The following is a 25,577-nucleotide window of genomic DNA, read 5'->3' on the forward strand; positions in this document are numbered from 1 at the left end:
GTTTGGTTTGGCAAAGAAACCTTAAAGTCAGTTCTACATTACCATCAAAGGTATTTGATGTGTCTCTACAGGTGAATTTGCTTGTAGCCTCTATGATAGGAACTTGTAAAGGTTTTACGCAAGTGACCGCACTTGTGCTTCGTGCATAAATCCTTCACTTTTCATAATTTATTAGTATCTACCATGGGGTCTGAAACAGCTGGTGTTATTTTATGCCAAAGCCAGTTCTGTTGCTAAGATTTCAAGTTGCCAGGTACATGTACATGCAATAGTTAGAAGGTAGCCTGTTACTGAAAGCATATATTAGTGATGTGGAGTTTGTTCAGTTATGAGAAAAAATGCCTCCGTCCTCAGCGTGCAAAGAAAGTCATGTCACGATAGCCCGGGGCTAGTGGATTTTACTATCAGGCTAATGAATTCTGTTCTTAACTTGCCTGCCTGGCAAGTGAAATTTTTTAAGGAATTCTAATCACAAAAGAACTGTTATCAACCCTGCTTATAATCGGGTTAGTTAAAATGACTTTTGGGCTAGTACTTGCTAACTACAGCTTGCTGGAATGGTAAGTTGTAAAACTGACTTTGTTTGCACCCTGCTCTTTTAAATGTCTTCTATTTACTAAGTGCTGCTGCTTGAGCTCTGGGCATCTAGAGTAATGGATAATTTATTATAAGGGCTCTAGTTCCTCCATCCCTGCACTTGAAAACATCTTGAATCCTAGCAAGTCTTTTGAGCCAGTAGCTTTCATGTTTTGCTTACCTGTGGCAACTACTTGCTTGTCTTATGTAGTTAATGATTTAGTTGACGGATGACTTCCCTGAACCCTTGCCCACTGGTGAGCTTGAAAACTAAGGGACTGTTTACATGGAAGGAGGAAGATCCTAGAAGGCAGAACAACTTAATGTTGGGTTTTACTTGCGGAAATTTTGGTCTGTGTGGTGCCCAAGTAGGAAAGGTTCGAGAAGGAATTAAAAATGATGGGCGACCAAAACAAAAATGCAATTTTGTCCCTTCTGCTCTCTTTCCTAGCGTTAATAAATCCTTTTAGCAGAATTATCACAATAATCAGTTTGTGGTAATGCCAAACAAAATGTTCAGCCTTTATTGCTGTGATTATCCAATGAACTACCTGCCCACATTTTTGTCTGGTTTATCCCTAGTACTAGTTTACTTAGTGCTAGGATCTTACTAGTACTAGGCAGATCCTAGCAAGTACAACCCTTTGTATGTAAACCTAATACAGACAACATATGGCACTAGGATAGTCTACCTTCTAGGATCTTCCTGGTGCTAGGATCTCCCTCCCTCCCTAGTTACTTGCTCAGCCAGAAAATCTACCTGTCCTAGAAGACTGGACAGGACTTTTTTTCAAGCCCTGCCACCCCCTTGATGTACAGGCTAAGCATGATCTGCCCATAAATGACAGAATGTACAGGAAAAACAACAGTTAACCAACTGCCTCGCTTAAGTGGAAGGTGGGTGCCTGGGATACCCAGGGGCTTCCACTGTGACCAGCCAGCCTCTAGATAGAAAACTGCCCCCATGGCTGGCAAATCCCTGCAACCCAGCCATGAGCCCCCATTCCAGGCACCCGTCACACTGATGAAACAGTGGAAGGAAGAAAAATAGGGATGGGAGGGGGGGGGGGGAAGACGCTAAATGAACCGTTTCACAGACCACTGCACAAACGCTCAACAAAGAACTCGCAGATCCTAGCCGTGTACAAAGCTACCACAAACCATGTGAGCCTGCACCTATGGGATTGACCGCTGGATGGCTGCTAAGCTCGTGGGCGGCTTGACCGCTAAGCTTGTGGATCGCTTGACCACTTAACTTGTGGACCGCTTAACTGCTAAGCTTGTGAACCGCTTGACTGCTAAGCTTGTGAACCGCTTGACCGCTAAGCTTATGAACCGCTTGACCGCTAAGCTTGTGGACCGCTTGACCGCTAAGCTTGTGGACCGCTTGACCGCTAAGCTCGTGGTGGTTAACTTATTTAATTACATTTAACCAAATTAATAAGAGGCAGGGATGTCACAAATGGCCAGGAGCCTGGGATTTCTCCTGATGACTGTGAGCGTGACATCCAACAACTCTCAAAGGAAACAAATGGAAAATAGCACCAAAAACTTCTTGGCTGTTCAATTACATGTATTACTAATTGCATACAGTGTACTGTATATCCAGCTGAGCAACTTGAAATCATAGTGACACTCCTGAAGAGGCACAGTGGATTTATTTGGATATAGAAGCTGGATGATATGGGTGGTTGTGTTTTTTGACAGTTACTTAATTGCCTAAATGCAGTAATAATTTAGCAACAATAATTGTTTAGTTTTTTGTTTCACTATTTTTTTGCAGATAAGAGGTGGCAGCCATTTAAATCTTAAAAACCTTGACATCAAGGATATCAAGGTAAGCAAGCAAGCAACCGCGTGTACAAATCACAATATGTGCCCCTGCTAAGGGCATATCAGTGCTACCCCAAGCGTAATTGAGAAAACGGCAGACCAGCATTGGTTTGAGGTTAACTTTGCCTTAATCACATTAAAGCCACATGACAAAGGATTGTATTTTGAATCCAAAAATCTGTACGAACTAAGGGAACATTACTGTCTATTATCGTACAACTTCTGAAACACAAGTACATGTATATTAAGCTAAAGAGGGTAGAATTAAAGGAGAAGTGTAATGTCACATTACCATGGTAGCAAAATTTCTGGATCACAACAAGAGGGAGCTTATTAATAAACAACAATGATGTTGATTACAAGGAGAACAGCAGAAAAGCAGTAGGTTTATATTGGCAAAACAACAACTTTGCATGTGCCTCACGCATTTTTATACATTTCTCAGCTGTTGTTGCATGTTTAGGACATAAATCTTCCTAATTTCATGCACCCGCTTTATGGAGTATGTGAACACAACACCAAATTTTTTTTCTTCTTCTAAACTTAGATACAATCCTATCAGATTCAGCCCCAGAAAATTTTGTCAACATTTGACAAATTGAATGAAATTGATGGCAATGTGATGTAACGACTTCTCCTCTCTATTGAGCAAGGGGCAATACACATATATATCCAAATCGGCCAATCAGATTAGTTGCATTTTCTGGTTCACTTTTTTCGTACACTATATGATGACCACAGGTTAGTTCTCTATCTCTTCTCAGTTGTACACCATTGTGTTATTATCCCTCTCATACAAGTTCAGTTCAGTTTAGTTTATTGTTTTGCCATAAAGTATACAAAACAAGAAGTTGTAAATGTTTAAAAGCTAATGGCAAGGAAGCCCAAGGGAAACCAAGGAATGGGCTCCCTCAGTTAATTGTTAATATGAACAGAATTATACAGGTAAAAAATCAATGGCAGAGCTAATCATATATTATAATATATTAGATAACAGTACTAATCATAGTTAGGCTTAAAAAAAGGGAAAGGACAAAAAAGTGAGAGAGAAAAATGAAAATGAAATGCAGAGATAAAGAAAAAATTGAATGAAGGGGATTACAATACTCATAAAATGTAAAGATATTAGCTAGATGATAAGGAAAGTGGAGGAAACTGGAAGATCAGAATGCCATTTCTCATGCATCCACTGATTTAGATGTCAATGATGGTGTTTACGCTAAAATGAGTATTTTTGTGTCCTTTACAGAATCAGTTTCGGAAAAGAAAACGCAGTGATCAACAAGATAGTTCACAGGCTATGGAAGTTAAGGTTTGTTGCCTTAAATTTTCTCATTGTAGTAAATGCCATTTTAAGAGAGAGCTCTAGTTAGCTAAGCAACTGGCTTTCAGGATGCGTTCACCATGGGTACCTTTTGGTCCCCATTCAGTCCTGCACAATAGTCTATTGTATTGTGTTTGGTATCATGGCTTTTGTATCTTGATCTCCATCATATCTTGGTAAATTGGGATCATGTCTATAGGGGGGTGTCAGTGGATGTCTCGGCTGATATCTTGGTCGACTGTTTGTTGACATATCGGTTGCTGTATCGGTCACTAGTCGGCCAATTCTCTACTGATCTGTGGCTGGTAGTCAGTACAGCCAGTACAGTTTACTGGTCATTTGTGTCACAGTTCCTTAGCTACGTTTAAAATATAAGGTTAAGTGAAAACACAACAAGAAGACATATGGTGTAAAGGGGGAGTACCATTCTGCAATTGGTGCGGCAGATGACTTCTATGGTGTGACCATTAAGCTTAACTTATCTCCCTGGCATTATTTTTAAAGATCTACGCCAGAGTTAGTTCTAGTAAGTTCTAGTTAAGTCCAAAACATACATCTTACAGCCTAACTCTCCATGGCACTATGAGCTAAGATCACCAGCCAGCATCGTGTAACTTAATGGAACAAGTGTAGGCAATTATATTGCTCAAGCTGCTTTATCTTTATATCAGCACTACTAGCTGACACCACCGGCACTTGCTGAAATAATAATGCAAGTCAAGAGCATCACAATAAAATATTGCATTAAAAACAAAGCTTGGGAAAGTCGCTGTGAGACTTAAACCGCCACGGATATGTGCCGAGCATGTATCCCCCAATGCAAACCATAAATTAGAAGTATGACATGCTGGCCATCTGTGGCGCAGCAGAGAGTAGCATGTTACAAGGTGTACTTATATAAAATTGATAGCAGTCTGACGACCATCTGCTTAAAACCTTAATTAACCAATCTGGCAAGCCCATGGCAGCTGCGCTAGAAGTGGCACCGTTACCAAAGCTGTGCCCTTTAAGGGTCTTGAAAGGTAGGCTGGCGTGATGAGCCGCATCCCGGTGAAGGTTAACAACTGCCTACCTGGTGAGCAGGCGACCCAATTGAAAATAAAAAGGAACCTGCGCGTGCGGGCAGTCAGAAAATAGTCGTGCATGGCGGTCAATGTGCAGACCAGCGAGGTTGAAAATGCAGTAACAAGCGTGTGCCCCTGGCGAAAAGCATCCGTCTTGGATGCTTTTAGAAAAAGAGACATTTGCTGTGGGCAAGCCAGACTTGGATAGAATGACACACAGTTGGTTGAAAGGTTGACCTTGGAACGAAATTTAAAGGTCCCTGGATAAATTTATGGCGTTATATCCCCGCCAAAATTCAACCTTTTGTTTGCAACATTGTTGCTTTGAATTAATGCTCGTTTTTACAATCCAATATTCAACGTCTATAATTCAACATTGCGCATTCACGAATCAACATCCATATTTCAAATTCAGTGTGCTTCGTTTACATGCGACATTCGTCTGTGTGTGTGCGATATGCTTGCATCGCAATCCAACATTCTTGTTTTCCGTATTCACACACCAACATCCATATTTTAAATTCACCTTCCGTTCGTTTAAGTGCGACATTCATGCCTTTCATTGCTATGTTGATGTTCGGTGTGTGTGTTGCGGTGCAGAGTGCGATATGCTTGCAGCACAATGCAATATTCTTGTTGGACATTGAACTTCACGCTTGAGTGAGCTGACCTTCAGATGGTACGCCGCTGTACAAAACATGTGGGCTCAAAATAGTTGCACGTGCTTCCTAAGTCTCTTCCAGGCGAGGCAGTGATGGCGGATAATGTGAACTCTGCGAACACGTCTGCAAAGGCCACACTTCGTCGCGTTGCAGAGCAGTTGTTAACGCTGGCAAATAGAGGTGGGTTGTATTTTTGTTTTTTTTAGCACGGTTCATTTTGTAGGGACTTTGAGCTTTTGTGTTAGGGTTCACTTTATACGCCAGGTCTAAGTTCGTCGTGAAGCCGGACATCGGCTTTTCACCTTTTATATTTTTAATAAGACTAAACATAACCTTGATTGTACACTCCACATTATATTTCTTTTTAATCACATGCAACAAGACTTTCACATACAATTTATTATATAATGAACTTACAAGAACCTGACTTTAGTTATATGAATTTGAAAATGATGAGTGAGTCATCTAAACGTCATTCTAAACTATTATCGCTATTTTTTATTCTTAATTGTTTATCTAAAACATCCGTTATTAGACTGTATTTGTAGAGCGAGTAAACTATATCCGTGGCCAGGAAGTATCCACTTCAAAACAAAGGAAAATAAAAATTGAAACAAAACCAAATTTGAACCATGTCATGTAATCTTATTAATAACTGATAAACTGATATTTAATAAGCATTCATGCACATACTGGAAATAAAAACAAAAGTATAAAGTGGTTTTAAAATAGTCTACCTGAAATCGACAGGCCGTAATTTGCCATTCTTCTTTCAATCGTTCGTGGCGATACCCTAAACAACTTGGCAATAACGGGGACCTGGAAGCCCTGGTCGATAAGAAAAGACAACTGTTCCTCTTTGATTTCGAACGATGGACGTCCACGACCTCCAGAAAATATTTTTGGGGCAAACTCAATGGCACAAGCAGCCGACTGTACATCCATAACACGCAGATAACTGCTGGTCTCCCCCAAAAGTTGAACAATTCCATCTGTTGGTGCACAATTACTATCAAGGTTCACTAGTGTACGAGTTAGATAGTCTAGCCTTAGCGATATTCCATCAATTTCGAACGAGGTAATAGCTGGATTGTCTAGACTTTCAATCGTCTGCTGGATGATGTCGTACGCTCTTCTGAACGCCGCCATCTTGACATGCAAACCCCGACCACTCTTGAGCCCACATGTTTTGTACAGCGGCGTACCATCTGAAGGTCAGCTCACTCAAGCATGAAGTTCAATGTCCAACAGGAATATTGCATTGTGCTGCAAGCATATCGCACTCTGCACTGCAACACACACACCGAACATCAACATAGCAATGAAAGGCATGAATGTCGCACTTAAGCGAACGGAAGGTGAATTTAAAATATGGATGTTGGTGTGTGAATACGGAAAACAAGAATGTTGGATTGCGATGCAAGCATATCGCACACACACAGACGAATGTCGCATGTAAACGAAGCACACTGAATTTGAAATATGGATGTTGATTCGTGAATGCGCAATGTTGAATTATAGACGTTGAATATTGGATTGTAAAAACGAGCATTAATTCAAAGCAACAATGTTGCAAACAAAAGGTTGAATTTTGGCGGGGATATAACGCCATATAAATTAACTCATAACAGCACAGAAAGGGAAAAAAGGCTAGGGTGAAGGCTGCCCAGACCATGGAAAAATCGTGATCCCCCAACCAACCGGTAAATGGTCCTTATGGCCAGGATTGGATATACTACAGGACACATGGGTTGTTTACCATTTACCTGGGCAGACCGGTGGGTCGACGGTTTGGGTTAACCCTTTAAACCCTAAGAGTGATCAGCATCAAATTTCTCCTTGTAATATCAATGTTTGCAAAACAGAGTGGTCATGAGAATTACGGACTTGATCACACATGAATTTCCTTGATATTTTATCAACTTCTCCCCACTTCTTCTGTAGGAAATGAATAGGGGCAACAAATGAGAGTTCAAATTTTGATCTTAGGGTTTAAAGGGTTAATGGTACGTAAAATTCAGGACTGGTAAGTTTCGTCCCAGAATTGCGTTTACCATTCATACAAATCAGTTCCAATGACACAGCAAAAAGCAATAGTAATACAGGGGCAGTAATAATGTATGCTACAATAACAAATGCTAAGTTATCCTTCACTTTACTTTTAAAATTACCATAAAATCACTATTGGAGGCATGCTTCTTGACAAAAATCATTTAACAGTTCTTAAAATAAAAGAAGAATCTTGCCCATAAAGGGGCAGTGAGTTAAACCACATGACAGTTTAACAGTTATTATAAAATGCATTTTTGTCAAGGGCCCTGTTGAGCTTTTTTAAAATCAAAACAAAATTATTTATCAAAGTACCTGTGTTACATTATTTTACTTACCATTTATCAAGAATCTTGAAAATTGATAGCACTCATTGGTATAATGTGCAAGAACTATAAAAAGCTCCCATGATTTTTTGTTTTTTAAAGGAATGCATCTTATGTGAGCAGGCTCATGGTTCAGAAAAATAATTCGTTTGTGACACTATCGTTGATTTCATGACTTTGGCCTAAATCTGAAATGCATTTTCAGATCAATTACATGCTTATCCTCACCACATGACAACCTTTACCCATGTCATACTGTGCTATGTTCATAAAATGTGTAAGTGAATCAATGTACATCGTATAAAAGAACTCTTATATTATTATATTGAGGACTACTGGCTCAAATAATGGGTCACCACTTTTTTTAGTAACAAGGTCTTCTAAGACCACCTTCATCATCATGATGAGTATTTTTTATCAGTCAGGGATTTTCTTCAATCTTTCATAGCAGTGACAACGGACATAATAAACTTGATCTGATCATTAACTTCAGGAAATTGATTTTCTTGTTACAAATGACTTGATTGATGACTGTGAATTCATTAACCACCCTGAAGACTTAAAAAAAATGCCCCTCAGTCCTCAACATAACCCGTGGCAACACTTATCTGTGGTTTCCTGTGGAACTGAAATCATCTAATTGGAATTATTATCCCTGTAATTGCCTTTGTGTTCATTGAAGGAGGAGTAAAAGGGTAGCTCAACATGTGTCCTGTCTGAGGTAGCATATCATTTTACAAATCAGGTTGGATGATCCAAATTTAACCTTGAAACCTGAGCTTGGGCTAAATTCTTGGGATCAAGTTGCTCAGGTTAATGAGATCAGTTTCATGAAAGGAGAACTATTCATAACACTTTTGCGTCTAATCTATCCAGTTATGTTGTACATCGGAAGAAAAGCATTTTAGTTTGAACTGAAAGGATTTTTCACTAACCAGGGTCTGGAATCACACTGTCAGGTGTCAGGGAATTTTGTGCATGTGAATAGCTTTTTGTTTACTTGTCCCAAGAGGTGACTGCTGTCATACTTCACAAAAGACAGTGTATTGAAGTGTGCCTTCTGACACAATGCTTAAGCCACTGCTTCGCCGGCATAGCATCTCAACTGCTGCAACTTTTTTTGAGCCAGCTCCATCCCCAACCAGGGCTGTTATTCATCAGGTGTTTATTGCTTGATATTTTAATTTAATCTAAAAAGTATTGTATTTGCTTGTATTGGAAATAAAAAAACAATGTTTTGATGAAATTCACTGTCTTGTTGATTACAGGAGCCATCAACGAAGAAGATTTGTGCTGTGTCTAACATAACGTCGTTAGCTCAGGCTTCTCCTGGTCCCACAAAGAAAGGAATTTTGGTTCAGGTCTGTAAAAACATATGAAGAAACTTATTATTATTATTTTTGTAATGTGTAACACTGTTGTGCATTTTTAATGTTCTAGCTCACTAGGGAGCGTGGACACGTCATGTGGCCTAATGTAAATTAACAGCTTTAATCATTTTGGGTCGTTTGCTATCAACAATCACATTGACATTGTTTAACTCTTCCACTGCTGATTTTTCTATTTTAAGCTGAGGAACAAAAGTGTAACTGATTATTTTGTGATGCCAAACCATTGCTAAGTTTTGTTTTTTCATGTCTGCTTATGTTTAGAGTTCTAAAAGACTCCTGTAACTTCTGATGTAACATCTGTTTTAAAGATTACAATTTCCCCACTGTAAGGTCTTTGTCCCTCTTTAAGTCATCAACTAGGTTATCATTCTGATTGCTAAAGCTTTTGCATGTTGGGTTGATGTGGACTTAATTTGCTCTCCAGCGTTCTGTCAGCTTAAGGTCAAGTCTAACCGTTAAAGACAGTGACTTTGCAAAGCGTTACAGAGTACCACAGACTCCAACAAAGCACCGTCCAAGCAAGGTATGCAGGCTGCAAGCCATGTTTTGTTTCCTAACTTAATTTTGTAGCATATCAGAGATGATTAATGTGTTCTTTCATTAGGAAGCACTTGTTAAATTTTATGCTGACTTATCAAAAACATTACACAGACTAAGCTTTGATTGCTGCAAGTTAACATTGTTAGCTTGAGGATCAGTTTTATCTACAGAACTACAATAAAATAATTTTGTGATAGTTTTTATGTTGTATATTTTGGAATTAGGATGTCATAATTATTTTACATAATTCTTGCAGCGTACTTTTGGGGTGCTGTGCTCTGAAAGAAGAAAACACTTTCACTCTACAATGTAGTTGGGCCTTTCAAAAGGGACTTTGATCTATGTTATCACTTAATTGTGTCTAATCTTTTAAGTCATTGTATCCTAGTAGTGTGCAAAATTTCTTACAAAATTGTGAAGTGACTTTAAACAGTGTCTTAAGATGTGACAACATTTTGCTTAATTACTATATGCAGTTAGTCATTCAACTCGATTTGGTTACCAACTTGAGATAAGAGACATCACTGTACTGTCGTCTGTTCAGATCAGGCAAAGCTTCGGCGTAAAAAAGTGGAAAATTTTGATGGCAGGATTTTCCCCAAACTTGCACAAGAGAGCCTACTCGCAGGCTATTTCTGAAAAAAATTTTAGGGTTACTTCTTAACATAATGTATAAATAAATCAATTATGGGCAAAGACACATCCCAGTAGACATTCAACTGGCCCAAGATGTATCTTTCTTTAGTATCCCTGTTGCAGTATTGGCCTACATGTCGTCGATCATGAATCACATTTCAGTCTTGGCTTTTATTTTCCTTTATTTATGATGGTAAATAATGATAAGAAAATGGTGTCAATGTCTTATAGGATGAAACATCTACATGTATTAAAATACTAGTCTATTCCATAATTCGAACGTTTCTTTAGATGAATTTTGTTCTGTGTGAGTTTCTAATCTTAGGGATACTTAGAATCTGAATAGCAAAAATGCACTTAAAGTATTTTGGGCAGTGATGAATGCTTCAGAATCACTTTTACTACAAATATCAGTTTGCACCACATGATTAATTTTTTCCTTTTACTTACTTTCAGTTTACTGGTTCATTAGTTTTACACAAATAGTAATAATAATAATAATAATAATAAAGTTTATTTACATGTCAGGATATTTAGCTTACAAGCTAATTGGGACACAATAAACACAAACACAGAAGTAAAATGCCTAAGATTATAAATATAGTGGTGTAAATTAGGTCTATAAAATGTATGATAAGAATGTATCGCTTTATACAAGAATGCAAGCACTAAAAATAAATCAAGAGTGGCATAAATAGCAATTCTGACAGTTAGAATTATAACTAGTTCCGCTATGTTTGTTTTTCTAATTCTAGATGTGATATTTCTAATTTCTCTCGGAAGTTTAGACCATAGGTATGGTCGGAAATATCTGATCGAATGTTTGTAAACCATATCTAACAGTGTTGAAATTTGGGATATTATTCTCAGTTCTTATATTGTATTTGAGGGACTTAGTTACAAATACGTCACTCAAATAAAAAAATATATATATTACAAATATTAGTAATTTTGTGTCAGTTTTTAGAAATAGCTATTAACTTCTCAACTCCAAATTTATGGATGATCTACAGGCAACATTTCCTGTAATACTTAAGTTGAATGTGACCTATTTTGTTGTTGTTTTTGTATTTTGTAGCTCATTGTTTCTTAAATTTTTTGTTTTGTTTTAGTCATGGAGTGATAGTGTTTCCAACAATGAGATCAACAAGAACCTGTCACAGACTGAAATCAAGAGACAAGAAGTGAGTAGCCTGTATGGTGGGTGCTTGGAAGTAATGTGCGAGATAGTACGGGGTGCATATTGGAAACATGTGATGATACTGAGCCTGTCTCTCTTGCACACTCAATTCTTTCTTGTGCCCATTTATACTTCCAAGGAAAAAAGTAAAAGTGAAATCATTTTATTGCATGGATTCAGTTTTGTTGCAATGCTAGTGTTAAGATACCACTGGACAACTAAACACAGCTCATACAGAGTCTTGAATTCTTGAAAAAGTCTTCAAATTTGCCCAGCAATTTTCGACACCTGGAAAATTGAGATAAAGTCTTGAAAAATGGTAAATAGTCTTGAGTTTTTTTGAAAACTACAACAAGTGCTTTATACTGAATTTTTTTTTGTCTTCATCATGAAAAAAGCTTTGTTCCTGCATTTTCTCAAGATCTCCACTGATCACCTATTTGATGACCTTGAGTCTGGATTTATTATTGTTTTGGGAAAAGTCTGGAAACAGTCTTGAATGTTGGATCTAAAAATCTGTACGAACCCTGTTAAAATTATGTACTAATTTATTAGATACAGTGTTAACACTAATTTTATCATTATACAAAGGAACGGAAAATGTCAACTAAAACAAAAAGTAAAAGCTATACAAAAGCTTCTATAAACATAGTCAAACAAGTTATTCAAGAACTTTAATTAGTGTCCTTGCGATTGCTCTCAGTCGGTTAGACTGAGTGTGCGGCCTTTTGTGTCTTGAGTTCAATTCCCAGTTGTGACCTTAAATCTTTCATTTGACTGTTTTCCTTTAGGTGTAGCTTTAGGTAGCTTTAAATATACGTAAAACAGAGCACTGTAGGAGAAGAGGGGGTAGCGGGGGGGGGGGAGGGGGGGGGATAAAATGAGCGCACTGTCAGCCTCAGGTTTGTCAGTGAGATGACTATTTCGAGCTACCGATGCAAAATAAGGACTCTTTACACTTTGTTACTCGCTTAATGAGGTTGATAGTGACCTTTTCTTGTTCAGTTTTTTTTAGGAAGTTTGAAGGGTATCTGCATGCAGCGTGGTTCGCAAAAGCACGGAGAAGGTTTTCCTGTTTTTTTATTTTCTTTGTCCTTAATTTTTAGGCTATTTATGAAGTTTGTACTGGAGAAGAAAATGTTGTCACTGATCTGAAGATGATCAGAGAGGTAAAATAATATATGTATATATTGAGAATAAATGGAAAAGAAATACTTATCTCTTCCAATCAGTAAACGCAAGCAATTCTAATAACTATGAAAGATGAATTTATAAAAATCATTCATAGGAACTGAGGGTGAGGAATAAAATGAAAGAAGATCATCACAGATGTAGATGAAACTTTTGCATGGGTGACACCGAAAGAATAAATATTCATTGTCATCATTTTTTAATGGCTTATAGCGAACCATCTCGATGACCCACTCCCAGTTGCCTTGCTAGCTCATGATGATGATAATGATGATAATTATGATGCCATACATGACAATGTATTTCTCAAAAACAAACCCTATTAAAATATTTAGCAGTGTTGATTATTTTGCACCTCTAATAAATAATATATTACTATTGGTTGTGTTCATCAACAGGTATATTATGCACCCATGTACAAATTGAAGTTAATGAATGAATATGAATTTATGAAGATTTTTGGTTGTTTAGAAGTTTTACTGGCTCTTCATCAAGGTAGTATACTGATTCTCCCCAGTGTATTAATTATCTTGAGTACTGTTTAAATCGTTGTGCCTTTACGTGTATTTGTGGTGATTAACGTTTTCGTCGATGTATATTAATGGCATCTTCTCTTCCAGATCTCTATACAAAACTTAAGAACGCTAGATCAAGTGATGGTACTACAGACAATATAGGAGATATTATGTTAAACTGGGTATGTTTGTAGTAAAAAATATTTTTTAAGTCATTTTTATTCAAACAGTAAAAAGACTGACTCTTTAGCCTTTCCTTGTTAGCAGAGCTCTCTCACAGTAAGAGAATAATGAGAGGAAAGAAAAAGACCTCTGTTAAGTCTTTTTATACAGGCGGAAAGACAGATTTTCCTACCCTTTGGCTTTCATAACCTGAGGCCTGAAAGAAATACCGCTTTCGTGCAGAGCCTCCCCCTATAGGCCATTACAGGGAGTACCTCCCGAGACTGAATGGTTAGGTCAGTGACTGTCTGCCAGGCTGACTGATTTGGATAAGTGACTGTCAAATTGGCGCAGAAGCCTTGTTACATTTTTAAAACGTATAAATGCCAATTTCAGTTTCCAGGATTAAGATGCTATGCTAGATACTGTGCAAGTCAATTTGAGGCAAAGACAATTCTAGATGATAAACTTCAACAAGGGGGCAGTGTTGCAGATTTTTTACAGGTATTATCTAGTGGCAGAGAGTCACACTTTGTTGTGTCTCGCTGATATGTTGTGCTCATACGAGTATGGGGTTCAGTTTGCTATAAGCTAAAAAAGATCACAGGGAACCCAAGCGTTAAAGGAGATGAAGCAGTCAATAGATATCTCCACGTTATTCATAAAATTAAAATCAGTTTGTATAGAATTTGCCATATATATTTATTACCGGAATTATTACAAAAGTTGTCTTCCTCGTTATTGTTTGGTCTTGTTCAAAGCGTCTTGACAATTTGTTTCCCGTTTGTTCGGGGAACCTTACTGGTTACACAATCACTTTACATGGGACAGTGTAATGAGGCGGGGGTTTTCTGCTTTTGGTCAACAAGATGCTTTTTAAATCCATCTCTATATCTTGCTCGTACATCGGTTACTTAAGATCAATTTGATGATATCACAGTGAATTATTAGGGAAAGAATCAGACACAATATTTCATCTGTATTTAACATGAGTGAAGGTCTTGATATAGATCGCCTTGTTCCTTTAAAAGAGCTGCATGTCGATTTCTGCACCTTAAAAGATTTCAGTTTATGAACTATATTTCATGTTCATTTCCTCCGTCTTAAACATTCCTTTACGTTGTTGGTGTCTTTTCCCTTATAATTTCAAGGTAATCTTGTTTATCGTTAATTAATCTTAAATGGCTCAAAATATCGTACGTGTCAGAGTGAGGGACACTCCCTCCTTCACCACTCTGGAACCTTCCTTGGAGCGGTATCGCTTGTACTTATAGACTGATTCAAATTTCCAGTTTTTCAAGGAAGTAATTTTTTCCGTGGCTTCGTAAGGTTCTGTGCTAACGTCCATTCTGAGTAGGTTTACTGAAACTTCGATTTCTTGAATGACAGAAAGACAGGAGATGCAAAATAAGTAGAGGATGTTTTCTACGAATTTTTAGGTTGAAAATAATACCTAAGTGACTGAGAGGGAATAGAAACGGTGGCTCATGTTTGGAGAGCGTCATTCAATGACACCAGCAAACAGGAAAATTTTGAAATGTATAGACTAGGCCGGCGACGAATTTTTTTTTCTAATATTACCGACAAAGGAGACCTTAGAAATCAATGTTGACCATGTTCTGTGCGCCACGCACGTTCGATCGTTCCTCGACGGCAAATTCCTCCCTTATAATACACCAACCTTTGCATCAGCGTTTAACCTGAAATGTTGTGGTATCCCCCTGAGATTCGACTCAACGTTTTATTTTTGCTTCATTAAATGTGATTCTAACGTACTGATTTACGTGATTTTCAATGCTGCTTATAGTAAAGATAGCAAATTCATGTCCAAAGAGGAAATGTTTAAAACCAGCGGAAATTTTATTGGCTTACAGGCGCTATTACGGATAATGATAGACTTACTCCAGATGTCGCTTTGTGAATTGTATGTTATTTTTGTTGTCGTTCCAACTCGATCACTCACCACGTTTTTAAACAAGACAAGCGGTCCACAGTTTACGTGAAATATTCTTTGAACTAAACTATCTGGTTACCATACGGTATATGAAAGAATTCTCTGACTCAACAACGGCACGAGAAACCCTATATAGCTTATTATATAAGGGAGTAGCCCCCACCCCCCGCCACCGGGGGAGAAACGTCTTTGTCCACGTTGCGTTCCGTATCGGGTGTTTTTTTGTAGTTCGATTTTTTTCTCATTCTAGACAATCTTTGGCTTGTTAAAGGTCAATTTTTGCACTGATAAATCTCTAATTTAAGTGTGTGTCAATAATGTATGGCAGGTTGTCGGTGAATTTCCTCTGAACCTATTTACGTGCGCGAAGGGCAGCGAAATTCCTATCCTTCTGCATTAGTGAAAATGAGACTTATCGGGTCGCTTGGTTTGTTTTTTTTAACCGCTGTCTACTTAGATTTAGGTATATTTCTAGCTAATAACAGTTGTATTGTATTACGACTGAGCGAGAAGCTCGCACGTTTTTCTTTCGATTCCGTCCACCCGTGGAGCGGAAATTATCTTGCGCGTGTACGTGTTTTATTCTTGACCACAATCTCTTTCTTTCCCTTCACAGAGATGCCGTGACTCTCCCTTTAGCCGGAAGTTAGATCTTTGGAGCTTTTTAGGTCAGCACTATTTGCTAAGATACTTCTGAACTCTTAAATCATTTCCGGTGTACAAAGTGGTTATCCAGCAATCGCTGCACAAACATCGCCGACGTTTTATTGTTTAAACGTAAGCCTATTAGTAACCAAGTTGTCAAAGTAGAAATTTTGCATGCCAGTTTTCGTACTAAGAATTGAAACACGCTTAAGCAACTTTAAAACTGATGACAGTTTTATTTTGTAACTGATAGGATTTCGTAAATGAACTGGCCCAAATTTAGAACCACTCCATTTTATTTTTACGTAACGTCTGTTAACTGGTCCTTACAGAAATTGCCGGTCAACTGCTTTGAAATCAAACTCTTATTATCTTGAACAAATCGACTGTATTTGACCCGGTATTAATTGTTGTCTTACTGGCACCAAAATACAATTTTCTTTTGCGCTAATCTTTCATTTTAAAGGAAACCCTTTCGTCAAAGTCAAATTTTATTGCTAAACTGTAGTCATGAAATTATGTTATTCCGAATTCCAACTTGTTACGGAGATAAAGATAGAAGTAACTTCATTCTTCAGAGAGTCTTTAAACAGGCCCTAAAATCCGAAAGCGATAAAAAATATAGTCATCATTGATTTTTCTAGTAGTAAAGAGTATTACATGTAAAAATGAACAGTTTATCTTGTTTGCAGATTCGCCTAGAAGTCGCCTCGTAAAATATCCGTTAATGCTTCGAAGCATCCAGAAATACGTGAGTATAAGATGATCAAGAGGCTGAATTTCCGGTCGCTTTTCCTGAGAATTCTTCATCCTTTTTCCCTAATAAGTACTAGCCTATTCACAGACCCTCTTCACCCTTACACTGTCTGTCACTTCTTCTCCTCCTCCCTAGTCGCCCTTGAAACCGTTTTTCTCCTTTTATTGCGTGACGAGACAAAAACGGCTGCGAGAGAGACCACCCCCTCCCAAAAAATACCATCTTGTAGGCATTTCTTATAGAGATCAACTCCTGTAATAACCTTTTCACGTTATTAGTGTTTAGGTAATAAATTTTTTTTCGTTCCTTTTTCTCGAGTTTGTAACCTAGACTCTCTTCAGATATTTTGTTGTTTTGACTGAGCCGATGAAGAACATTTGTTCTTGAAATGCGTTGCTAGCCTTGAGCTCTTAAATTGCAAATTTTGTTAGAGTTTAGTGAAGGCTCTAAAGTAAGAAACATTTTATGGAAGAACCTCACTTAATTCAACTAAACATCACGACTTGACGATATCTTCACTGTCGGGAATTTTTAGGGAAGTCATGTTCATGAATGTTGGTTTGTTGATTGACTTATTTTATTTTATTTTATTTAGACACCTAAAGATCACCCAGACTGGAATAAACTCGAGCAAGCGGTGAGTTATATGTGTGGCCAACTTCCAGAACTCTCCTTTTAGTTCATCCATGAGTGTAGGATGTTGTTGCAAGTATCCTCGAAGTTTTTCATCTCCAGATAAAAAAAAACGTTGCATTATCGAATCTTACAGTCGATGTCCGAGTTAAGGATCAAAGGAGAAGTGATCCTGGCGGAGTCAGCAACAAGCTCTATTAAAGCAAAAATTATTGATGGTGGTGACGATAATAATCAGATGTTTTTTTTCTTGTCATAACTTAAAAGTTTTTTGCTGTCCCATAATTCCATGTAGATACGTCGCTTACAAGGTATTATCGAAGAAGTTGACCGAAAAACAGGAGAAGCAAAGGTATATTTGGCATTTTTTTCTGTCCGTCATTCATCAAATTGTTGTTTAGTTTTGCAACACTTTCGTTCGGCGAACTCCTTCTGATCTATTCAATCTTTTTCTTGTCAGTGCCAAGATGTTCTCAGTAAAATAGTATTCTTGGACGACAGACAGGTAATTAATATTGCGTCTTTTCATCACGATAACGTGGGCACTTACCATTTTTATGGGAAATCCGGAAATTCCGGTTAGAAAATCAAATGGTTCGCGCTATTCCGTGTGGGAAGCTAAATAAATTAATATGGGCTGTGATTTGAGGCGAATCAATTTTTCTACTTTTTTCAGTCTGTTCAGCTGATTTGGATATACTTTGTAGCGGGTAGTTCTCCCAACACGTAAACTTTTTTAGCTTTATGTTTGTGCATAAGGTTTCCACCCAGGTAGTTTGTGCAAATGGTAAGCTCTCATGGTATCAACTGGTAACCAAGTCGGTATTTTAAACTCACATTGCAAATTTTTCTTGAATTTTGTGCTTTGTCTTCTTGATGAGCAGACGTTTCCGGTCTCATTTCACTCCTGCCACGCCTTGTGGCTGACTAGCTTAAGCAACGAGACGGCGACGTCAACGAGGACGGGAAAAAAAATAGGTTTAGATTGGCAAAACAACAACTTTGCACGTGCATCACGCTTTTTGTACATTTCCTCGCCGTCGGTGTACGACAACAACGTGAAAGTGCCTAATTTCACGTTCTGTCGAGGACGTGAACACGAGGCAACAACTTTTTCTTTTTCTGAACTTTGATACAGTCTTTTAGAACTCAACTACAAAAAAATTGGCCAAGATTTGACGAATTTAACGAGATGGAATAAGCGCGATAAACTTTGAGGCGACCCGTATTCACTTTTTAAGTGACGTTTTCGTTGCCGTCTCCGTCCTTGTTGCTAAAGCTCCCTATTAATGGTGCGAGGGATGGGTGGGAAGAGCCACGGTCAAACGATAGAAATTTGCAAAAATTAAAGATCAGGTTTTCATTAAAAGCTTCGGGAAAAAAGGAAAATAAAACCCCATTTACACGCGCTAAACAATCGGCGCGGCACGCCAAATTTTTGGCACCGTGCTGACGATTTTAAGGCACGGCACTCCCAATTTTCGACGTGCAAACGTATCTGTCCCAAATGTAATGTGGCACCAGTGCTCAAAATTTTAGGGTGCTGAGACTACCTCCCGGAGGTAGTCTCGGCACGGGTAAACGAGGCACGGTGCCAAAAATTTGGCTTGGCGTGCTGATTTTTTAGCACATGTAGATAGGGTTTAAAAAGATGAAAGGTGATGCACTTTGAGGCCGCGTTTTGTGGGACATTTTCTTCAAATTTGCCCTCTAAGTATTCGACCAGAAGGTTAAAAAAACTCAGCTAGATAACACTGGGTGTTTACCCGCAGTGTGGGCGAGCTTTGAGGTAACCTAATTCTTTTTTTATGTTTGTATTTGTTGCAGATGTGTCCCGAAGTGTTTAGATCTAGGAAACTTATATGTAACGGCACACTAAGAAACAAAAATGGAACGGTAAGAATTGATATGTGTTTTCTGAATAGCTGAAGTAGACAGTTGAACAAATAATTAGCTGTTGTTCGCTTCAGTGGAACCTCAATATTGCAAAGGACCAAGACAGACGTTCGCTATAACGAGGTTTCACTATGTCGATGCTGTTTATACATGTTTAATTTTACTATTACTGGGGCAAATAATATATTCCGTTATACCGAAGACTTCGTTATATGGATATTTTACTGTAGTTGAATTTAAGAAGTCCTTGTATTTATATTTCTTTTTCACTAGAATAGTCAGTCTCCTCTTTCCAAAAGAGTAGCAAAGTAATAGGCCACTTTTGAGTCCCAAAGACCCCCACTTTCACAATGAGGCCAAGGAGCTCAACCTTTCTTGTGAAAATGAGTTTTATTTACATGAGAATGAAAAAGCATTTCCATATCAAAGGCTGAGCACTTAACCTCGTTTTGATACAGAGGTTTGGGGGGACTCGGAAATTGCCTATTGGTTACTATTTTGATGCCAGGTTTCATCTCTGTCCCATAGAAATTACAAGTGTTTCTGTCCGAAGCGGTGTTTCTTCTCACCCGACCGGCTACAAGGCAGGGTAGAGCAAGCTATCAAGTCTTCACACAGGTTTGTTGAAACGCTTTGCTGCTACTTTGGTATTTTCCCGCTGCAAGGAAATCTCGCTGTAAAACGATGCAATATACTAACCATGCTTCTTTCACCATCAAAATCAGCCACTAATAAACATCTTTCCATTTTGTTACTTGTTCACTTGTTCCCAAAGATACTCACACCAAAAGTCTTGATCGACCCTCTAGCCTTTCAGGTCATGCGAAATCCTCATTGAATTTTTTCCTTCTCTTCTCAAAACTTGTGTCTTTATATACGTAATGCCCACTTCAACGGAATCAACTTTGAACGAAAAAACAACAACAAAAAAAACACTGCCTTGGAGAAACACGCGGTCGAGTTTGTTTATTCTCTCAAAATGAGACAACGACTTTAGTCATGCGAAATTCGTCAAGTTTTATATCATTATTGCTCGCTGTGAGGACATGTACGGTCGTTATTGCATCCAAAGTCCCAATGATCACTTCCACCCATAATATCGTCTTAAGATCAAGTTTTTCATTTTCTGCTGTCTAAAATTATTTGCGCCGTGAGAAACCACGTGACATTGCTCTTATCCCAGCAGTCCATAAAGGCGCGCAAAGATGACGAATATCGTGAATTAGGCCATAGCGTCCTCAAAACAATCCCACAGAGAAAAGCGTAGTTTCATTTGCGCATGAGCAGAATATTTTTTGCAGCCAAACACAGTTGGACGACATTGCGCATGAGGTCAGTTAGTTGCAAGTCACGTGGCTCTAATGATGATGTATTTCTCGTGTAGTACCTTGAAAACAGTTGAAAGTATTTTATTGCTTATTATCCACTGGTCCTTATTATCTGTAGCCAATCCCCGTCGAGCATTTATTGGTTGAAGATCTCCCGGATGGTGACGTCAGAATGGGGGGTTCTTTCAAGACTGCCATCCCAAGACTTGGTACAGGTATGTTGTGTAGACACAGTAGTCAAACAGTGGTCGCTACTGCAGTGCAGTCCACCATAACCAATACGCGCACTCAGACGATCGTATCTAACTTCCTTAAGTATTATTTTTGTCGTAAAACGACACGATTGTGATTTTTTTCAGGGTTCGTAGCGAGTCTTGAATTCTTGAAAAAATCTTAAAATTTCCAAACTAAAATTTCCTGACCTGGAAAAAAAACTAGGAAATAAATGTAACCTCCAGGAAAATAGTGAAATGGCTGGAGTTTAATCTATTTATTTATTTTCAAAGGTACTACAATCAATTAATTGCTAAATGAATTTTTCGTGATCCGGTAGTCAAATCTTGTTAATCCTAGTCTGTAGCCAGAACATCCAACAGCAGAACGAGAAGCTTCAGAACTCTCCGCATTGCACTGTGGTTACTTAAAGTTTGCACTGCATCATAGGAATTTAGGCTTGGCTTCTGCGTTTGTCGGGTTAATATCAATCACTTATTTGATAACCTTGAGTCTGGCAAAAGAAATATTATCGTTCTGGAAAAAAAACCTGGAAAAAGTTTTGAATTTTGCATGCAAAAATCTATGCGAATACCTGTTTTTGTATCTTTTTATTCCAACAGCTAGACACGTATTTAGAGTATCAAGTGTTGATGCTGAAGGAGGCCACTCACATACACTACAAGCACCGAATGAAGAGGAGAAAAAACAATGGCTAAACGCCATACGTAGCGTTATACCGTCCCCAGAAAACTACAAGACTTATCTCTGATGTCACGCAATCATATCCCAAGTAACGCTGCACCTCGGCAGACCGCCATGGCAACTGCGTAAGCTCTGCCGAACAGACTGAACCTCGAAGCGGTTAGGTGTTTGTTTCAAGGATTGCTTTCTTGTGAATCTAAGGGGCTTGTAATCCATGGCGCGTGGTTTTAGGAGTCTCAATCTTCAATCGAAACAAACTGTCTGGTCTGCAAGGCCACGAATTTGGGCAAATGAGCGATTGTTTGGCAATGTGAGTTGTTTTTGTGGGGATCTAATGACATCCCATTTAACTAGCTCGGATGTGGACGACAGGGCAGAGCTCGAAACTGTTAACGAGAGTCAAATATCTAGAACAGACCACTGCATAAATTCCATACTAGCCTGTTCACAGACCTTCTATTTTCTCTTCAAAGTCCGTCGAGCGCGGGTGATAAAATATAAACGGCAGGGGATTTATTGACCGCCAGCGCAAGCAGGTAGTGGTGGGGGAAGAAGATAGTTCTTTATTTTCCGTTCTCGCGCGCTCGCGAGCTCCCCGATGTTTTCGAAAAGAACGATAAGAAAAATAAAACAACGTCTGTGTGCAGGCTAATTCCATACTGATGACGTACACTTCCCAGATGTGGGCATTGTTTGTGATTGGTTGAAGCAAATTTTCCTCGCGATACGACCAATCAGAAGCCTTACCCAGATCTGGGTAGTGACACGTCATCAGTATGGAATTTCTCCGCTCGTTCCTCAGACGTCATTTTGGCGGGGAAACCAGTGATGGCCTCGCTAAATGTCGACAGTTTTCTCAGGCTGTCAAATATCATAAATGCAGTTTTAATAACTTTCATTGTTACCACAACTGGAAATTACGTGCTCTGTTCTATAGAACTCGCTCTCGTGACCTGAAGATTATCAAATGGCTTCCCCGCAGAATCAAGAATAATTATGAATGCGCATTATTGCAACGCGAGTTGGTGGTAGTTGATAATACCCAATATGGAAATTTGTATCAATTTGTATAGTTATAAAGTATCTGTAAATATGTTTTAGAATAGGAAGTCTTTTATTTACGTGATAGAAACCATATCATGGTAGATGTCATGGATTCGGTCTTATGAAGTTGCTTCAGTATTATTTGTCAGGACTGACTGGCCTAACCAATCCGTTTGTAAATTGATTGTGCCTCTTTAGACATCTCTGTAGCCCTTCTATCCGCATACAAATTCTTCAGACTCAACTCTGTACATTCCTGAAGAGTTAGTTGAGAGAATTGGGTTAAGGATAAAAATGTTTCCCCGAGGTGATCCTTTTATGTATATTTAAAAAAATATGTTACGATCACTCTTGGAGCTTAGCGGGTTAAGTTTATCAGAATGGCGCATACTACAACGCGAGACGTTACAACTGACTCGGGTCAATGACATCATTCTCGCACACGTGCTATGGTCGACCTTTTTCCTTCTTTCCTTCCAATATTGGCCGCAGAATTGGAAAAACTGAGCTAAAAAGTCAATGGTCAACAACATTGGGAGGGAAGAACCGTTGCAAAGTGGGTTGAATGTCCATGATTGCAGGTACAATCAATCAGAGCCTCTACTCACCTCGTACAGATGTGGAATGTTTCTGATGAACGGACCGGTCTCGCTGCTTTAGTTGACCTGAGTTTTATGAGACCGAGTTAGGTTAATAGTTGCGCGTTTTGGCTGCCCGCCCGTTTTACCAAAACCTTACTGTAGTTAGGAAATGCAATAAGAACAACAATAGCTAACCTTGACCGAAGCAAGACTTGAATTGTATTTTTTAGTTGGGCAGTCGTAAGGCAGATTCTAGGCTGCCCTTCTCACTTGCTCTTGTAGTAGCCTACATTAATTGATAAACCTTTACCAGTGTGTAGCGGTTACCGTTAATCGTGTTTGGCAGGTTTTTCAGTTGATCTCCCGCAAGGATCGCATCAAAATTGGGGCGGAATATGGCCTGTGAAAACGGGCCTTCACCTAAAATCACGGAAGTTGTTTTGCATGACGAGGGACTTGAGGAGGGCTTTAACTCAGCTAAACGTCTATGGACAATTATATTTCTGCAATCCTGCGCTTAACTAGAGGCGTGACTGATGCGTTGGAAATATATCTCTTAGGTAATATATTTCATTTACTGGAGCAAAGAAATCTAGGAGTAAGCTCCTTAATGTAAAATTTAGATACTGGTTGTAAAATTATGTACAATGTAAATCATTTATCTATGACCTGGAAATTTTCTATTTAGGCTAGTTCAATGTAAATATCTATAATTCCCTTAGTTCTCAGACTGTATGCGGATGTTACTAAAACGGGCACAGGGGAACGGGCACGACGAAGGGGAAAATGAAAAATGGGAGCAAACGAAAACTGGACAAAAAGGCAGAATTGCAGATGAAGTAATTGATAGGGCTAGGGTTCAAGTTTTAGTTTTTTTTTTACCATTTTTTCTTTTTTCCTTTCCCCGTGCTCGTTATACCGTTCCCCGTTTCCCTCTTTAAGGTACGTGCAACAACATGCAACAGGTTGTGCAGACGGACACAAAATGTAACATCCAGTCATCCAACAATGTTGTGTGCGTTTGCACGGGGCTTAAGGGCCTGTTTACATGGAGTTGTGTGACCCCAGGTAGGTGAGGTAACCCGCTTAGGTGGGGTAACCCGCCTGTCCATATGATCTCTTATTTTAATTTGCTCACGTTTACATGATAGGTGGGGTGACCCACCAAGGTGGGTAACCCGGTCTGCCAGACCGGGTAGCCCTTTCAGCAGGGGTCAAATTTTGCCATGTAAACGTTCAAGGTAGGGTAACCCGCCTAGCCGGGGTCCGAATCGTGATACATCCAATTCGCGCAAAATTCACTTTGGCGGTAGTTTGCATCATTATTGAAGGAAAAAATAGAAAGCCAAAGCACTGAAGGTTGCAGCAAGAGCAGCAAGTGAGTTTACAGGAGCATTAATCGCCAAAACGCGTGGTTTTCCAGCATATTTCTTGTTTACGTGCTTGGCGACCATTCAATAATCTTGAGAAAGTACACCCCGGGATGGCGGGGTTGTAAGATTACATGTAAAGGAGGGTTACTTTTTTACCCCACCTAAGCGGGTTACCTCACCTACCTGGGGCCCCCACCTGCATGTAAACAGGCCCTTAGTAACATCTGACTGAAACCAGGGGTCAATTTAAGAAAACTTTTGCAAGTATAATTTACAAGTGTAGCCATAGTCTTAGAGTCTGAAAAAAATAGCGATACTTGTTATTTACACTTATAGAAGTGTTACGAAATTGACCTTAGTGCATGTTGTTACAGCCACGTAAAGGTGTAACAACGTAAGTCGATCTGGAAGTAAGATATCCTTCTGTGACACCCAAAGGCACACTTGATATTCAAGTGAAAATAAAGCTATAAGTGAAACGCACCGAGTTTCAGCTTGTGTTCGTTATAAACTGTCATCTAAAATGTTCAAGAAGTGCCTGAAACACTCCAGGACATTTTCCCTGGTATTTCCATTCTCGAAGAGATGAAAAGGCATTGATAAATTTCAAGGACGTCTTGCCACTTTTTGTTTTTGTATTTTTCTTTTTCGGTGATGGAAAATGTTGCTATTCCGGCACTGAACAATTTTGAAGATTGCTGTACACATTTCTTAGAAACTTTCTACGCTTTTATAATAAATAATTGATAGTTATATATAACCGAGAAGTTTTGAAAGTTTTTATTAGTTTTTTTTTTCTTTTTTTCGTTTGTTCTTTGAAATATCGGCGAGTCGACAAACTTTTCTTTCGAGTGCGTTCTTGTTCATGGATGAACCGCAAACGTGCTTTTCTCACTACACTGCCAAGGTACGTTAACGCTTATACGTTCTGCAATTTAGACCAGTTTTAAAAGCATCTCGAAGTCCCATGCGTATTCACTTTTTTTGCAAAACTACGTC

General features: G+C 38.8%; 1 protein-coding gene across 7 annotated transcripts in view; it reads left to right on the forward strand.

Moving 5' to 3' along the window:
- LOC140948649 (neuroepithelial cell-transforming gene 1 protein-like) overlaps positions 1 to 25,061 on the forward strand; it is a 30,684-nt gene extending 5,623 nt beyond the window's left edge. For 5 of the 7 annotated variants that reach the window (XM_073397919.1, XM_073397918.1, XM_073397920.1 and 2 more), the window contains 18 exons: positions 2,360 to 2,413; positions 3,659 to 3,721; positions 9,103 to 9,195; positions 9,650 to 9,748; positions 11,514 to 11,585; positions 12,688 to 12,750; positions 13,171 to 13,267; positions 13,393 to 13,469; positions 13,846 to 13,953; positions 16,020 to 16,071; positions 16,741 to 16,799; positions 17,401 to 17,442; positions 17,734 to 17,790; positions 17,899 to 17,943; positions 19,266 to 19,334; positions 19,863 to 19,952; positions 20,781 to 20,877; positions 21,499 to 25,061. In XM_073397919.1, coding sequence (XP_073254020.1) covers positions 2,360 to 2,413; positions 3,659 to 3,721; positions 9,103 to 9,195; positions 9,650 to 9,748; positions 11,514 to 11,585; positions 12,688 to 12,750; positions 13,171 to 13,267; positions 13,393 to 13,469; positions 13,846 to 13,953; positions 16,020 to 16,071; positions 16,741 to 16,799; positions 17,401 to 17,442; positions 17,734 to 17,790; positions 17,899 to 17,943; positions 19,266 to 19,334; positions 19,863 to 19,952; positions 20,781 to 20,877; positions 21,499 to 21,647 — 1,386 coding nt within the window. In that variant the 3' untranslated portion in view covers positions 21,648 to 25,061. Of the gene's footprint in view, positions 1 to 2,359; positions 2,414 to 3,658; positions 3,722 to 8,066; positions 8,112 to 8,414; positions 8,996 to 9,102; positions 9,196 to 9,649; positions 9,749 to 11,513; positions 11,586 to 12,687; positions 12,751 to 13,170; positions 13,268 to 13,392; positions 13,470 to 13,845; positions 13,954 to 16,019; positions 16,072 to 16,740; positions 16,800 to 17,400; positions 17,443 to 17,733; positions 17,791 to 17,898; positions 17,944 to 19,265; positions 19,335 to 19,862; positions 19,953 to 20,780; positions 20,878 to 21,498 lie in introns of those variants that run through there. The other 2 variants (XM_073397923.1, XM_073397922.1) reach the window with 2 other exon arrangements.
- The last annotated feature ends 516 nt before the right edge of the window (positions 25,062 to 25,577 follow it).

This window comes from Porites lutea, chromosome 9 (assembly GCF_958299795.1).
Source record: "Porites lutea chromosome 9, jaPorLute2.1, whole genome shotgun sequence".
Taxonomy (NCBI): Eukaryota; Metazoa; Cnidaria; class Anthozoa; order Scleractinia; family Poritidae; genus Porites; species Porites lutea.